Genomic DNA, 15842 nt, shown 5'->3' with positions numbered 1-15842 from the left:
GGAAAATGAAAGATCCTAAATTCATCTTCTAACTGATTAACAAGATGAACATCAAATTGGATTATAAAATATTAAAAATCAATTAAATTACAAAACATCAGAATCGAATGATATATATAATCGGATTCCTTTGAACAATATGCAAGAACATTCATAACTCATGTCTTTAATTTCAAATTACAAGCCATAATCCCTGAATATATATATGAACATGATACTTTCATCTTAAACAAAAAGCCTCTGATTTGTACAATATGGACACTGAAAACTTTTTATATGTATATGTATCTGTCTATGTAAAAGAGAAGTAAAACTAACTAGATATCACTTGGGGCATTTGGGCCTGTTATTATTCATCCAGACCTTAAGCACCTGCCTACTCACACCCACCTCTTCACATAAACATTGCACAGCTGCATCATCCTCACTGGGCATTTTCCATTCCACAGTATGTGCAAATTGAAGCATCTTGGCCTTCTGCTCCTGGGAAAACTTGGTCTTAAATCTCCTCTTCTTAGAAGATGAGGAACAACATATATGAAGGCCTTGCTGCTCCTCTTCCTTGAAGTTCATGGGTATGACAGAGCTCACTGGAGAAGATGCCATATGACCATGGTGGTAGTAATTCCAGGGCTGATGATTATAATGATAATATCCTCCTCCTTCTCCTCTTCCTTCTTCTCCTTCTTCTCTTCTATGAAAATTACGGTGACAGTGGCATGCAGCACATTTTAGAGCTGACTCAGTGCTTGCCATGAATTCTCCACACCCATCAGTAGCATGCATTCCTAAACCTGCAGCATGATTCTTCATGCACTCTCTGTATGTCACACCTTTCTCCATTGGACAAAGATAACCCTAATTTGCCCTCAACCTGATCTCTAGTTTCTTCATCTACCTACTCATCAACTTCACTCATAGTATATGAATGAATCAGCCCAACTAACTAAAACCAAAAGACCATGATGGTGCAAGCAAAACCCTCCTATACTAATCCCAAATTACCTAGAAAAGTCTCATTCATTCATTCATAATCTCATTGTATTTAAGATGACCAGGACTTCACTAATGCACGTGAACTGCCAGAGATTGTCTTAAACACAAGAATTAAACTAATGGCAGTGCTTGTTTGGCGTATCACAATAAGATCATGTATATTAATATTAAACAAGATGAAATCTCCTCATGATCATATACTAATTCTCCTCAAATCGTCTATTAATATTTATTATTATTTAGTTAAGATATCATTAAATCTAGTAGTATCTTGATGTAATAGGCTTCACGTCCACTATGTTATTTTAAACGTGATCTTATGCAATCAAGTAGTTTGCCATATTCCATATTATTCTTGTAATGCTGGCGCACACACACTACAAACACCACGGGCATCAAGAGGCATATCTGCTCACCTTCACAAACTTATTCGCATGAGGAATTTGTTGCAGGTTTATATGTGTAAGGGAATAAAATCCCACTAAGTATTTAGTTAATTTAAATTTAATCAAAGGTCTAGTATAAAATAATTTTAATAAATATTTAGAAATTGAATAAGGAGATAGGTATATTTAATATTGGAAATAATGATGAAGAGTTAATGTTAATGTTAAGTACACAAAATCAATGTTTAGGGGATGATGAATAGTTTGGATTTTGTGCAATCTCAAGAACATATGTGGGTTGAATCCAAATACAATATTGGGATCTAATTGAACCCTAACACCATGGGGAAGTCTTGATGCATAGGAATGATGTATCACATATGAGAACAATTTGATAGAAATTCACTGTAGTGATTTGCTTGCCTTCTTTGCCTTATAATGTCAAGGAAGTGCTTACAAACAACTTAGAGGATATTGTTGAATTGCTCAGGTCAAATTCTCCTAGATCAAGACCCCATCAAACTAGCTTTATGGCTTTGATAAAATAATTGAAGACAACATGAACACAGACTTGTAGATGCCCAATGCGTTTCTAATGCAAATTATGATTTCTGTCCTTAGAAACAAAATAGGCTCTATTAATTTTCTTCTTCTTCCAACATATAAGCCATCATTATCTAAGTGTGTATAAATGACACATTGAATGTCTTTAAATATCAAGACATGACAATAATTTACAAAAATGCGTGTCAAGTCACCTCACAATGGCTAGTGAGAAGGGGTAGAAATTTTGAAATTCAAATTTGAGAGTTTGTATTTGGGGTTAAAACTAAACTATCAAGGCAATCAATATTTGCCCACGACAAAAAAAGGTACTATTTTTAGAGCAATAAATGAATGTGTAGACTTGGGTGTAAATGTAGGTTTATAAATGACGTGTATATGGTGAATGAGAATTTGCATAATTAGGGATGGGATAAGTCCAAATGAATGGAAATAGATGCAAATATGAAATTTTATTGGGTTGTAAGCAAAACTTAAGACAAGAGTGTGCCACTTGTCAATATATATTTGTATTAAGACATTCCATCAAAATGAACCCAAAACTATATGAGAATTGACATAATTTAACCAATACATTTTCCTCCCAATGAAGGTGGATGCAAATCTAATATGAGTGTGCACTTCTAATAAATGATCATTCATAGCCATGCATGGAAAGTAAATATTTAGACATTTTAAAAAGTCATTTGGTCCATTCTTATATTCTTCATGTGTTCTCCTTGGCAAGAGTGTTCTATAGGAACATGCAAAACTGATAAAATATATACAACGAGTAGTGTCTATCACACAACTAAAATATAAATAAGTAGCAAGTAATTTGAAAAATCTATAATATACATGTATGAAAATGTTCTCCATGATACAATAAAGATTATGTGATGTGATATGATATGTCTGATATAACCATGCAACTCTACTTGATTGTAGAAAAATATCATTTACTTGATTATATTAACGTGATATAACTCTAAATGGTTATTAGTGAATAATTTTTTACAAACAAAATCCATCAAGGTATGACCACAAGACTTTATGTAGCATAAGTAATTACCTAGAAAATATCATCATAGGAATAATAATGACATATGCCCAGGCTGCATGTACATAGCGATCTACACACTCAATTGCACATACTAGCTCATTAGATCATTATTAGACTTCTAAAAACTTAGATTCAATGCACAAAAAAATGCAATGGGGACCATTGATCCTTAAGAAAAGATATTTGATCTAAGAACAACTGTACACATCAAACTATTAAGAACACTCATTGTTTTGCATCCCCAATACAACTACTTCATGCAAATCTTTCACATAGACACATATCTAGTAATACTACTTTAAAAATAGCCACATAAGAATCAAGCTTACCAATTCCCCCCTATACAATCAAGAATTATTTGTGAGTAAAACTTTGTAGCTTCCTCAATTCCTTTACAAGCATCATGCTTCACATATGCATTATATCTCTCTACATTATGTATTATTATACATGTATCTCTATGTTATGTATCATAACATATGTTTTGCACATGCTTATTTGTATCTTCTTAGTGGACTAAATATATACAACACATGTGATATCAACATTACATGTTATGCTCACATATGTGCATGATACTTGGTGGTCCATGCATCACAAGAAATGGATCCATGCAAATCTAATATTAGATGTCATATACATCCAATAAATGGTAGTACCCTATGGCACATGTAATATAATCCATATAACTTTGATATTTGGTAGCATCTTATATACACATCTAATGTGACCATACATGTTAGGTACAGGTTGGCATAAACATGGCTAACACATATTGTCCTTACCTATAATAATGGTAGCACAACCTTGTACAAGAATCTAAGTCATCGAATGGAAAGCCATCCACACATTTGACTTGGAAATAAAAAACTATAGTCCCACGAGTTTAGCTAAATATAAACCAAAAGATAATAAAACTAGTCATCAATTAACCTAAACTTATATACTTATTTATATACTTATATATCTAGTTATCAATATAGATGTTTATAAATATCTATAAGTATGTTAGATAACTTTATGTTACTCCAAAGCCGATTTTGTTAATTTTTAGTGTTTCATTAAGAAATTTGTTCTTTTTTTTTTTTTTGTCACATTCTTGCACCTTGTACCATGTGCAACCTTCCCTCTCTCATCCCTTTAATTCCCCCTTTTTTAGTTAGACTTGATTTGCAACTAACTATTTTTCATCTCGTTGATCTCTCTACCATGCTAATGATGGATAATGGAGTCTAATGTAGATGCTCATGCTAAAATGTCTCACACAATTAAATCGAAAAACAACAACGACATCCTCATTGATTGTGAAAATCTAATAACAATAACCCAAGAAACTTGTTAAACATATAAATGATTTCATTGTAATAATCAATCAACCAAATATTTTTCATAACTAAATAATATTTGCTACGACTGTAATATCCATCTCACAAAAGAGATTATCTAGCATCCTTAAATGAAATTGATAAAATTTTCCTCCGTATGCTCGATACTTATTGTGTAAATATTAGATATCTTTATAAATGATCATCAATTTTGATAAAATTTAACACATTTAAAGTCGCTTCTTTTTTATAGAATCATAAAAAATATCTTAAATTATTACCAATAAATTTTTAAAAATTAATCATAATACTATCAAGTGACCCATAAAATTCTTTAAAACTAGTAAAGTATCTTGTCAACCGGATATTTTTTTTCTATTGAACATAGTTTAAGAAATCAGAGATACATTATATGAAGCATCAACCCTTATCAAAGTCTGGAGTGATCATCAACTGAAACAAAAAGAGATAGATACTGTGTTTACACCAAGCCTTACATCATGATCAAAATAATTACATTTCAGTGTTTACAATAGAGACCAAAATTACAGCAGTTCTAGGCATAACAACTTGCATAACATCAAAAAACTATTAAAGTATAGCATCTAGTCCCAAGCCCCTATTATGTTGTTATTAATACGTTATGCCTTGTCACATATAGATCAAATTCCAATGAGTTGTCTCTAGAAGACGATAAAAATCCTACTACACTTAAACACTGGATGATGTCAAAGAAGTATCACTGAACTCAGAAGTAGCAACAATAGATGGAGTGTCCTCAATTGGAGGAGATGAAATGTCCTCAGCTAGAGGAGACTTCATCTCCTCAACTATGGAAACAACAGTATACGAAGGAATAATTTATGAAAATTGATCACTCTCTAAGGAAGTATCCACACAAGCCGAGGTAGTAGGTGCCATAATGAAGGGAACATCATGATTTCCAAACAATAACTAGATGATGGCAGTGAAAGGGCACTCAATGTGTTCTATGTGATGAATATATCTCTCATAAATTGTAATTGTCTATTAGTCCACAAACCTTGTCATTTTTGTTAAACTGTTTATTCTTTTGATATTCGTCAAGACGCTTAAGAATGAGTCCAAGGAGATAGGGTAGTAGAACACTCTCATGATAGTGATTCTTTGGATTAAGCCTAACAACAAATGGATGAATTTTTTATTTGGATGACATGATGGACCCTCCCAAAAGTGAAACTTTATCTCAGCTTGTGATTGCATGCATTGTCCGCATTATATCTCAATTAGTCACAAACTGAAGAAATGTGGAAGCATACAAGATACAACATCGATTACACTCCCCCTTGATTCAATTTTAGAGACCCCCCTTGCAACACACACTTTATGAGTGTAATGCATAGGCAAGTCCAAATGGAATGAAAGATGACACTTTATAAACATTGTTAAAAATAGAGTCCATCTGATTAGGCATGAAATTTTGACTTCTTTCAAAACATATGATATTCAAATCTGAGCTGCAATATGAAAGTTTGACAATTTGATTTTTGCCAATTTGCCTATAAAATGCACTACAAACAATTTTACAATGACTTTTTGAAAAATAATAACAATAATAATAAAAGAGTGAGAAAAAAAGGGAGAAATGAGAGGAGAAAATTGCAAGAATGGTTCAATTTGATAGCCTTAGATAAACACCATTCAATTTTTAGTGATTTTCAATGCACCATTCTTTTCCCACTCAAAGGAAAATAGGGCCAACCTTAAACCACACACACTAAGCAACATATTAAGTGTAGAGAATGTCAGTCAAGTCCGAGTGTTTAACACTTTTAAGTCTAGAAATCAAAGCTTAATTTGTGTGATTTAAACCATCTGAAAAAAGATCCACTTTTTGCCCAAACATTGATCGAATTTCAAGTAAAAAATGGATACCCCAAGTTTCATTGTTGCCTCCAAGCGAAGATATAATGCCAGATTGAAGGTCAATGGTCAGTCTCAAACACCAACATGCAAGACCAAATCACCAAGTTCGATGTCCATTTGCGCCAAAACAAGTTATCAAGATGTCAGGCAATGAAGTGATGGACGTGGAAGTACTATAGACCATAGCTCCAAGTTGTAATGATGAGAATGAAGTTGTTTGGAATAATGATAGGTCAGATGCCTTAAGTGCAAAGATTAAAACGAGCAGAGAAAACAAAACTAAGAACAAAATAAAAGCAGATAACAAGAGACACGGATTTATAGTGATTCGACAATCGCCTACGTCCACTCTCAAGCAGGGACACTTGTATTAATCGATATCAAAACTACACATAGTACATAGAGTGCATACATATTTATACATTCATATTCAAGTATGAATCAAAGAGTTGAGGGAGCCAAAAGGTCATGTGACCATTGGGCTTCACATCCCAACAATCTCCCCCATGAAGACCAACCGACACAACTATGCACTGTGACATCCCTGTTTTCATTTCGAAACTCACATTACAACTAGCTTGCAAGACTTTAACTTTGTGAACTCTTGTTCAAGTACACCGTGGATACGCCTTCTCTAAATCAAATCGGAGTTATAAACAATAAGTCTCCTATTCCAGACACAAGTTGACCCAATATTCCATAACCAGGAACAATACATTCGACTAGTTCAAAATATATTCTTCCATTATAGTCAAGAGCACCAATACTCCCCTTCTCTGCAACCAAAACTTATTAAGTATGACCAACAACGATTGTTGCCAGAGCAACTTCTCCTTTGAGGACCATCACAGCCGTAGCATTTTCGGGAGCCAAAGCTTGGCAATGTCTACACCAAAGCCTAGCCGATTCTCCAAAAAGATCAGCCCATTCATACACAGTAACATAGTACTGCACAAATGCCTTGGTAGCAAAAACCAAAATCCCCACATCCACGGATGATGAAACAAACTCATGATTTTCATCAATTAACTTAGGATTCTCACCAATTACCCACTCATTGTGGGTGCCCTTGTATTCGCCGAACTGCAAGAGCTAGCAAAAGAATGATGATTTCTCCAATTTAGTATAGTGACTGATGATAGCGGCAGGAACCCTCTCTGCCTTCACAACCATCGCCAAAACTGGGAAAATGTTGTCCAACATTCCAACGCAAACCTCATGGACATTTCCCTTGTCCATCATAAACTCTTTTGATCGCATGTATGCCACGGTGATCATTTCCCCTGTTACAGGCATACATGGAGGAGTTACCACGCAGTCACACATCCCTGCCTCACACTCCTGCAATGCAAACTCCTTGTCATGCAACTTCTCAAACTCCGAAAACGTATCCAATTAATGGCGGGGTACTTGAATTTCTCCTCCAAGAGCATGCCTCTTATCGACACCCATTTCTCTAAGCTAGAACTTGCAAGGAGGAAGGTCGTTGTCTTCTAGCCATAGGGAGGAAATTCCATTCTCCTCAGTTTCTAGAGTGCTTTTCACTGCAAATTCTTGCAAATCATTACCTTTATCACCGCTCTCCTTAACAATATCTCCTTAACAATAACATTCTCTGGTGCATATTCTTCATTAGCTGCTTGGTGAATTTCCGCCTTGGGCTCTTGCAAGTCATCTGACTCAGACGACCTAGTACTCTTTCCCGCATTTTGACCAACAATGACCTTCTCTACTCGAGAAGCATTAGTATCCTTGTTGGCTGCCTCTATGCCATTTGCCTGAGATTTCTCCTTCGTCTTCGCCATAGTCACTACTCCATGCAAAAGGGTGTCTCCGACAGTGGACCGACTCTTGTTCTCTCCCGACTCCCTATCCATGGGAATTCGAAAATTCTCAATCTCTACCGTGTCTAAGATGTTCAAGGGGGTATCAATTTCCATTCTTATCCTCTTATGGGCTTGTTCATCAATGCCCACGGCTCGATTTCCCCTTAGTAGGCTTTGTAGCCTCTTCAACTGCCATGACTAGTCTCCACAAAGGGTCATGCAAATCATTTCCTGACCAACATAGTGGCCAACCAACTTCTTTGTTCATGTCACTTTGCATTTATTCAGTTGTGGTGATGCTTTACGCAACCATCATTTGGACACTTCACCAGGGTCTGACACCATTCTCATTGCCAAAATGTTTCTCACACCCACGGTATGGAATGGCCTCTTCGGAGCAACTTGACACAACGCCACGCCATCTGCAAAGCCCTTCAAAGCCTCAATTACTTCCGGGCTTCGTTGCTTTGCTCCCTTACTCCAATCTGCATCCTCCTCCTCACCTCGAGAGGCATTTAAATCAACATCAAATTCAATTTGGGTCTCCGATGGCGTACACTCTTCTTCTTCAGCCGAATTTTCCTCCATTTTCTAGCCATCCCACCAATGTACGTGATGTTTTGTTTTGACTTTTGCTTGCACAATTTTACTCTCCACCGAGTCTAAATTTGCAAGAAATTCTTCGATGACTGAATCGGTGTCTTCATCTTTTGGTTGCCTTTTAGCCTTCTTGAAAGACCAAGAATTTCTTTTGACGTGGCCTCGCTTGCCACAATACCAACAACTCATTTTTCTAACTTCGAACTTTTGCATCTTCTCGAGAATTTTCAATCCTCTATCTATCTACCTTTCCATCTCTGCTCAACCTAACTTCACCTAAGCTCTGATACCAATTGTAAAGATTAAAACAAGTAGAGAAAACTAAACTAAGAACAAAATAAAAGCAGATAATAAGAGACACGAATTTATAGTGGTTAGGCAATCGCCTACGTCCACTCTCAAGCAAAGATAACTGTATTAATCGATATCAAAACTACACATAGTACATAGATTGCAGACATATTTATACATTCATATTCAACTATGAATCAAAGAGTTGAGAGAGCCAAAAGATCATGTGACCGTTGGGCTTCACATCCCAACATTAAGAAGACATTGATTTCGTCGCCCCCATACAAGGAAAGACCATGCTAAAGAGCAGGTAGAAATGCAAATTCAAAGTCAATTTACCTTTAACACCACAACTAAGATCAGAACCATGTAGATCTGAAATTAAATGCCAAACTTAGCAAGTTCCTAAGTCGATTTGCCAGTTAATTGTTGGTCGCCCAAACTGAGCACCAAAAAAGAGTGGAAGAAAACGCTAGAACCAAGTCAAATAAAGATGATCAGAGCGTCGAACTGAACATTTTCCCTTCAAACAGATTGCAGATGGCAGAGTCAATTTCATATGCCAAGTCAAGACAAAGAAAACTACTGCAAATTTGGATGCTACAGCCAACAGGTTTTAACGCCAAGTGCAGATCCTCAAACCACAACACGAGGATTTTAGCGCTGAACAAAGATTATTCCCAAATGTCAAATGCAGATTTTGCCTCTATTTGTTGGATACGATCTGCAAATATTTGATGTAAATCCTGTGCAAACTGAGATTTAATGATGCTAGTTTAAATGCAAACCCGAAAATGAGCCTTTGCAAAGGTCACTTGGAATAATGACAACAGATCGCCAAACAGAGATTTGATATTTGATGCCAAAATAAAGCAAATACAGCCACAGGAAACTCCAAAGGAAGCTGATTCACCTAATATGCAAGTCGATGCCAATATTTGCAGATTTATATGAAAAACAATGCTTGCAAACAGAATAATGGCCAGATCGACCAAACCTCTTGTAAATATTGAGTTGCTTTTGCAAATTTTTCACCAGAATAGTAAAATTTGACTTGATATTTCAATATTATTTTCGAATCTTCGTCAAAATACTGCAAATTTTTACAATATTTCAACAGCGAATGCAGATTTCAAAACAAATATTGATCACAAAAAATGCCTTTCCACATATGGATCCAATGCAAAATGAGGTGAAATTTTGCAAATAATAACCAAAATGCGAGAGAATTTTGCTAATATTGATGAAATTACGAAGAATTTGCAACAATAAATTGAATTTCACCAAATATTTGAAAATCTCCATTCAAATTAACGAACTTTGCAGAAATTCGCACTAGATTTGCAGCCTTAGCTCGAGTTTGCAGCCCTCACTTTAAATCCTCATGATGAACTTGCTTGCAAATGAATTGCATCTCCATTTGCACTTGTGTGGTTCTAATATCACGTGAGATTTAGTCAAGAACATTAGGCAAATAAAAATAATAATGAAAGAGAACTGGAAATAAATGAAAATGATTGTAGAAAAGAGTGAGTGAGTAGATAAGAGAGAAGTGGAGGTATATAAAGAAAAATATCCTACCTATCATGCTATCTAACTTGTCACATAGGCAAGATGCCACATGGACAAGCCATCTAAGCACTTGAACATGATTATACACAAACATATCTTTCTTGAGGTGTATATTTTAATCAATTTCTCACATTAAGTTGCAATAGGAAGCTCTAGGAAGATATCTCTCAACACACACACACATGTGTGTGTATATGTATATGTATATGTATGTATGTACACACATGCTAGTAACTATTATTTCGACTTTCGGATAGCTACGATGATGCAGGAGGATTTGTTATCCATGCTACGGTCAAAAAGTGATCATTTTGAGGTGACGTCTGATATATATTCTCTATTGCCCTATTAACCGATTACTTTGACCACCAAAAAAATTGCACAATTGCTCTAATTAGTAACTTCTTTCTCAACTATTCATGCTTACATGACTACTGATCTAATAGATAATGTTTTAATAGGCTTTTAATTAACATATGTTCCCTAATCTAACTATTTATTTTGTTAAAAGATATTGTAAAATTGAAAAGAAAAAAAAACAATTTCAAGAGATAGATCTCGACCAAACAAGTAGTTGTTCCAGTTGTACGAAGAGTAGAATAACGAAAAAATCTGCTTCCCGTAATCAACGAAACAACGCGAATTAAAACGGGAAATTTGAGGTGAGGAGAAAAAATGTACAAATCACTTAATGCACATGGTGTTTTTGTTTTGAGATAGGGTTTCCCCGTTTCCTGCTCCAAACCGCAGAGATACGATAAATATCTAAAAACTATATTTTTGCACCACCTTACTTTGTGGTGCCGTTGCCGTTGCCGTTAGAATGTGGGACGCCCCACACCACAAGAGTTATGACGGCGTTCATGAGCCTCCATTTTTCTACGGCCTCACACTTTTTGCTTGCATACACTTGTTCTTTTCTTTTGGAGGCCTCCAGCTATTTAGTTCCACGCACCCACCGTATGATCAAACTTTCTGTAAGTAGATGCCTCCCGCTGGAATTCATACTACTAGTTGGTGGCGGTGGAGGGATTCGATCGCGTAATGTCGGGGTCGAGTGATTATACTGGGAAGAGGAAACGTAGGGAGAAAATCGGTGGTAATAGGGTCTTGTATGGATTCCAGACGTTCGGAGACCCGGGATGTCCTTCAGATTTTGACGGCCCCTTCCGAGACAACATTCGCCTTTTCTTGCAGAATTTTTTCCACACAGAGAATTATCTTGTCGATGGAATGACTGTACGCTCCATTTCACTCCAGGTCGACGACACTTGTTATATTTCTATGTTCCTCCTTCAGGAAATGGTAGACACGGCCCTTCGACCTCACTGTAACTATTGTCGACGCGTAGGTAAAGAGTCTAATGACCCCCATGACATATAAGTAGTGTGAAGAAGGTTTTATAGTTTTTGCAAGTGTGATGTCTGATTAGCAGTGGATTCTTTGTTTTGCAGGGTGGAGCCGCCATTTGGTATCAAAATGTAGGTACCATTTTATCATACCTGCGCAGAGAAGAAGCAACGAGGATGGAACACAACCCACGAGTGTTTTGGACATGCAGAGCCATCTGTTGCATGGGATGATTCACTCCAATGGTTTTGGGCATTTGTTGTGTATTAATGGGAGAGAGAAGGGGTCCATGAATGCCTCCGGAAGAGAAATTTTGGATCTCTGGGACCGGATTTGTGCCATGCTTAGAGCCAGGTGCCGTCATTATCTTGATTCTTGTTCTTGCTTTTTAGTCTTGTTGTTGAATTTAAGTTCAGGCTGAATCTCAATGACCCAATTTTGTAAGCAAACTCACAATGACGCGCAAATAATTTACTTTACATGAGTATATTAGTGGTGTTTATGCCCCACAAATCAGATCATGGGTTTATGATGAGTCGTCGCCGTCTTTAGTAATATTAATGAGGAGAGTCCATTGCACATTACAAAAGAGATTATCGAAGGGTTTCTTCTATAATTAAGAACTAAATTCTTGATCATAAATCAATCATAGATTGATTCCTCTTGAAAAAAATAACGTAGTATTAAGGGCTAACAATCGATTTTTCTGTAAAAAAAAATAGAAAAATTGCTAATGGAGAAATTAATGTAGTAAACAAGTGACCCACAAGAGTAGTAAGCTATGTATGGGTGATCTACTTACAGTTAGAAACGCTAGAAAGCTCGCAGCCAGCTTATTAAGGTAGAGGGGGTTGAGTTCATGTGTTTTGTTACATTGGATTAGTAAATGTGAAATAGAATGTTTGTTTTGTGTGCTGAGGAGTTTATGTGCATGCAGGAAGGTGAGTGTGGAGGACATAGCGAAGAAGAAAGGGATGGAACTGAGGGTGCTACACTGCCTGGCCTACGGGGACACGTGGTTCGGCAGATGGGGATTTCAGGTGGGTTCCGGCATTAGCCATGAGAGTTTCTCAAAATCCATGGAGGAAACTAAGGGAATCCCATTGGCCACGTTGCTTCAAGGGTCGCTAAGAATGGCCTCAGTCGTGGGCACTTATCAGAAGCTCAGTGCCAACTCATTGAACACTCTGGGCAACCTCATGAGCTTCATGATGGAGCTCAAGTCCAGCCTTCCTTACAACACTAGCGCTAGAACTAGTCCTAGACCGACCATAACACATATGACGACGCCTTGCCGTTGGTCGCCCAAGAGAGTCGAGCTGGCGACCAGCGTGGTAATAGAAGCTCTAAGGATCTGCGGTGCAAATGGGTGGGTGCCACGTCAGCAGGTCCGAGACGTGGCACGTGGCCGCATCGGGGACACCGGTCTGCTGGACTTCGTGCTCAAGTCGCTGGGAAACCGTGTCGTGGGACGACACGTGGTACTCAGAGCGATCAATCCGGTAACGAAAATCCTCGAGTACAGCTTGCAGGAGGTACAGTCAGCCGCGGCTGACGTGGACTGCTTAACCAGAGACGCCGTGTGGAGTGACGTGGCATCTGTGTATAAATGTGTGATGGAAAAGAAGAGCATTGTGAGAATGATTGTGGAGACAAAACAATTGGTAAAGGATTACCTGGGTGAGGTGACGCGGAGGGGTTCGTCCAATCGCTGGGGTTTCGATGATGACGAGATGCTGAGAATCATGTGCAGAGTGCGGCTCATGGACGACCCTCCTTCTGCTGAGTCAGCGCCGCCGGACTTGCTTGTCATGCCACCTTATTCAACAATCGGAGATTTGAAGAAAGAAGCGGAGAGAGCTCTGAGGGAGACGTACTATGTGACACGTCATTTCCACGTGGAATGTCTCGCTGATCTGGAGGGAAAGGATGACGATCTGTTGTTCGGGCTTGTTGAGTCGGGTTCCTGCGTGGCAGTGAAAGGCAGCGGCATCGACATGTCCTCTGAGTTAAGGTACCAAGGGGGAGTGGACACGTGTGTTGTTAATTGCTTACGTGGCAGCCACGATGACGATGGGCACAGAGTGATTGCCTGCGACTCCTGTGGTTCGTGGCAACAAGCCCGCTGCGCTGGAATTGCTGACGTGGACTCCGTTTCCCGATCTGTTCTGTGTAAACGCTGTGCCGTTGGGCTGGTTGGAGCCCTGGTGTAAGTGCACATACTCAAGTATGACTGTATATTTTGCTCACTGTAATGGAATTTTGTGCTCTGTGTATTTACTATTCATGCGAATTACGCCCTCCCCTTTGAATAAGGAGTGGCGTGTGTTGCAAGAAAGGTCTGAGTAAAATAATAGATGAAGGTATGAAAAGGTTGCCAGGTACAACCAGCATTTCAACGGTTAGTTGGAGGGATGAAGTCTTTTATCACATTCACGCCTTTCGCCTCAGATGTGTTAATTAACAGCTAAGATATGTCGAGTATAGAAAAATGAACATCTTTGATATGTCAATTGCCTTAGATTTTGTATAAAAAAAATATATCTCATTATAGGCTGATCTTAATCTTTGGCTCAATCTTGATTTGGTGCAATGCAACCTTTGGTCATTTAATTCACTTTAAATTCTATCCTTAATTAGCACCAACATTGTTTTCTATTGTGTTTTCTTATGCATTGAGGAAGGTTGTTAGCAACTAATGATGACATGGTGAATTAGTATGTGTACTCGTGCTTAGATGATCTACCCTTTATTAAAGAATTATGGTCCCCCATTATTTTTTGATGTACCTAAAGGTAACATAAACAAAAAAGTATGGTTAATTATGCAAACGCTAATATGTGGTGAACTAATTAGATGATAAAAGTATAACTATGGTGTGTGATAATACATACATAATGATGTACTTATCTACTAATGGGTTGTGCAAATGTGATAAACATAATTACAAATTTGATCATATAACCTTTCTTAAAGAACTAATGTCCCAATTTATGGGGGGTACTTACAACGCCCAAGTGTTCTAGTGTAATGTTGTTGATTTGATGATCATGTTGTGGATTCCTATGCATGCCAAAGAATTAATGTGATATGAATGTACTTTAAAAGTTGAAAGAAGAGGGTTTATGTGTACTTATGCTACCTTGTTGAACAATGTGTAAACACTTTATGTTCATGTTGAATTGTGGAATAACACATGCTAAGAACACTATTTAAATTCAAAAAAGATTACCAATGTACTATGATGATGCAAATGGCGGGGTATGCTAGTCAAAATGACATAATATTTCAATTCCAAAATTACCCAATCAAAGTAGCATTTCTAGATCCTAGTGTCTAGTATGGTACAAGTATGGTGTTAGTACTAATAGTTCAACCATATTGGAGTGAAATTAAGAAAATTTGTGCATTTTTAGTTTTGAGAAGAACTATGAATTTTCCAATGTAAATGTGAGCATGACTTTGTATGGATGCAAAACCAAAAAGGTGAGCATGATTCAGTCTGATGCTAGAGGGTGCATAGATAAAAAATATATTTTGATATGAAAAGCAACAAAACACTGATGTTGACCCTATACAAACTTTGGTTGAATAGGTCATTAACAACATGTCACAAGACCATTGTTAAAAGCCAAACAAATCATCAACAACACACTAGCAGAAAACTAGGATCCCAAATCAAGAGTGGGAAGAATCACCCACAACTTGAGGAAGAGTTTGGGGGGGCAAGAATTTCCTTTTCACTTACAACAAACAATAGTCTAGGCAATACTACTATTAGGAACATCATTACAAGTGGGATCAAGGGGCAAAATCCTAGTAGAGGGTCTGTTAGCACTTAGAGCAGACTGTAGATCAACAATCAAAGCTTGTTGCAAAATAGGAGCAATAGGAGTAAAAACCTTAGGACCAGAGGAGGCCATACTAGCAGCAATAGGGGGAGTAGGATCTAGGTGGGCAGAGGAGGCCACAACAATAGTAAGAG

At 37.4% G+C, this 15842-nt stretch overlaps 2 protein-coding genes across 2 annotated transcripts; one reads left to right on the top strand and one right to left on the bottom strand.

Moving 5' to 3' along the window:
• Positions 1 to 150: 150 nt before the first annotated feature.
• Positions 151 to 1006, bottom strand: LOC131069345 (zinc-finger homeodomain protein 7). Its single transcript, XM_058004717.2, has one exon. It carries the CDS (start codon positions 841 to 843, stop codon positions 325 to 327), a length of 519 nt encoding a protein of 172 aa, XP_057860700.1. The 5' UTR covers positions 844 to 1006; the 3' UTR covers positions 151 to 324.
• A 10490-nt stretch (positions 1007 to 11496) lies between these two features.
• LOC131069380 (PHD finger protein PERSISTENT TAPETAL CELL 1) lies at positions 11497 to 14434 on the top strand. The gene is made up of 3 exons (XM_058004767.2): positions 11497 to 11858; positions 11962 to 12211; positions 12795 to 14434. The coding sequence occupies exons 1-3, from the start codon at positions 11552 to 11554 to the stop codon at positions 14068 to 14070; spliced, it is 1833 nt and encodes a 610-aa protein (XP_057860750.1). The 5' UTR covers positions 11497 to 11551; the 3' UTR covers positions 14071 to 14434.
• The last annotated feature ends 1408 nt before the right edge of the window (positions 14435 to 15842 follow it).

This window comes from Cryptomeria japonica, chromosome 10, assembly GCF_030272615.1.
Source record: "Cryptomeria japonica chromosome 10, Sugi_1.0, whole genome shotgun sequence".
NCBI classification, from domain to species: domain Eukaryota; kingdom Viridiplantae; phylum Streptophyta; class Pinopsida; order Cupressales; family Cupressaceae; genus Cryptomeria; species Cryptomeria japonica.
The sequence above is the reverse complement of the archived record's forward strand: the minus strand, read 5'-3'. Positions and strand labels throughout refer to the sequence as shown.

What these genes read in the sequence shown, in the direction of transcription:
- LOC131069380 (XM_058004767.2), top strand. Translation starts at nt 11,552, where the DNA reads ATGTCGGGGTCGAGTGATTATACTGGGAAGAGGAAACGTAGGGAGAAA. An exon ending in TAACTATTGTCGACGCGTAG is followed by an intron (nt 11,859 to 11,961) that starts GTAAAGAGTCTA and finishes TTTGTTTTGCAG; the next exon opens with GGTGGAGCCGCCATTTGGTA. An exon ending in TGTGCCATGCTTAGAGCCAG is followed by an intron (nt 12,212 to 12,794) that starts GTGCCGTCATTA and finishes ATGTGCATGCAG; the next exon opens with GAAGGTGAGTGTGGAGGACA.
- LOC131069345 (XM_058004717.2), bottom strand. Translation starts at nt 843, where the DNA reads ATGGAGAAAGGTGTGACATACAGAGAGTGCATGAAGAATCATGCTGCA.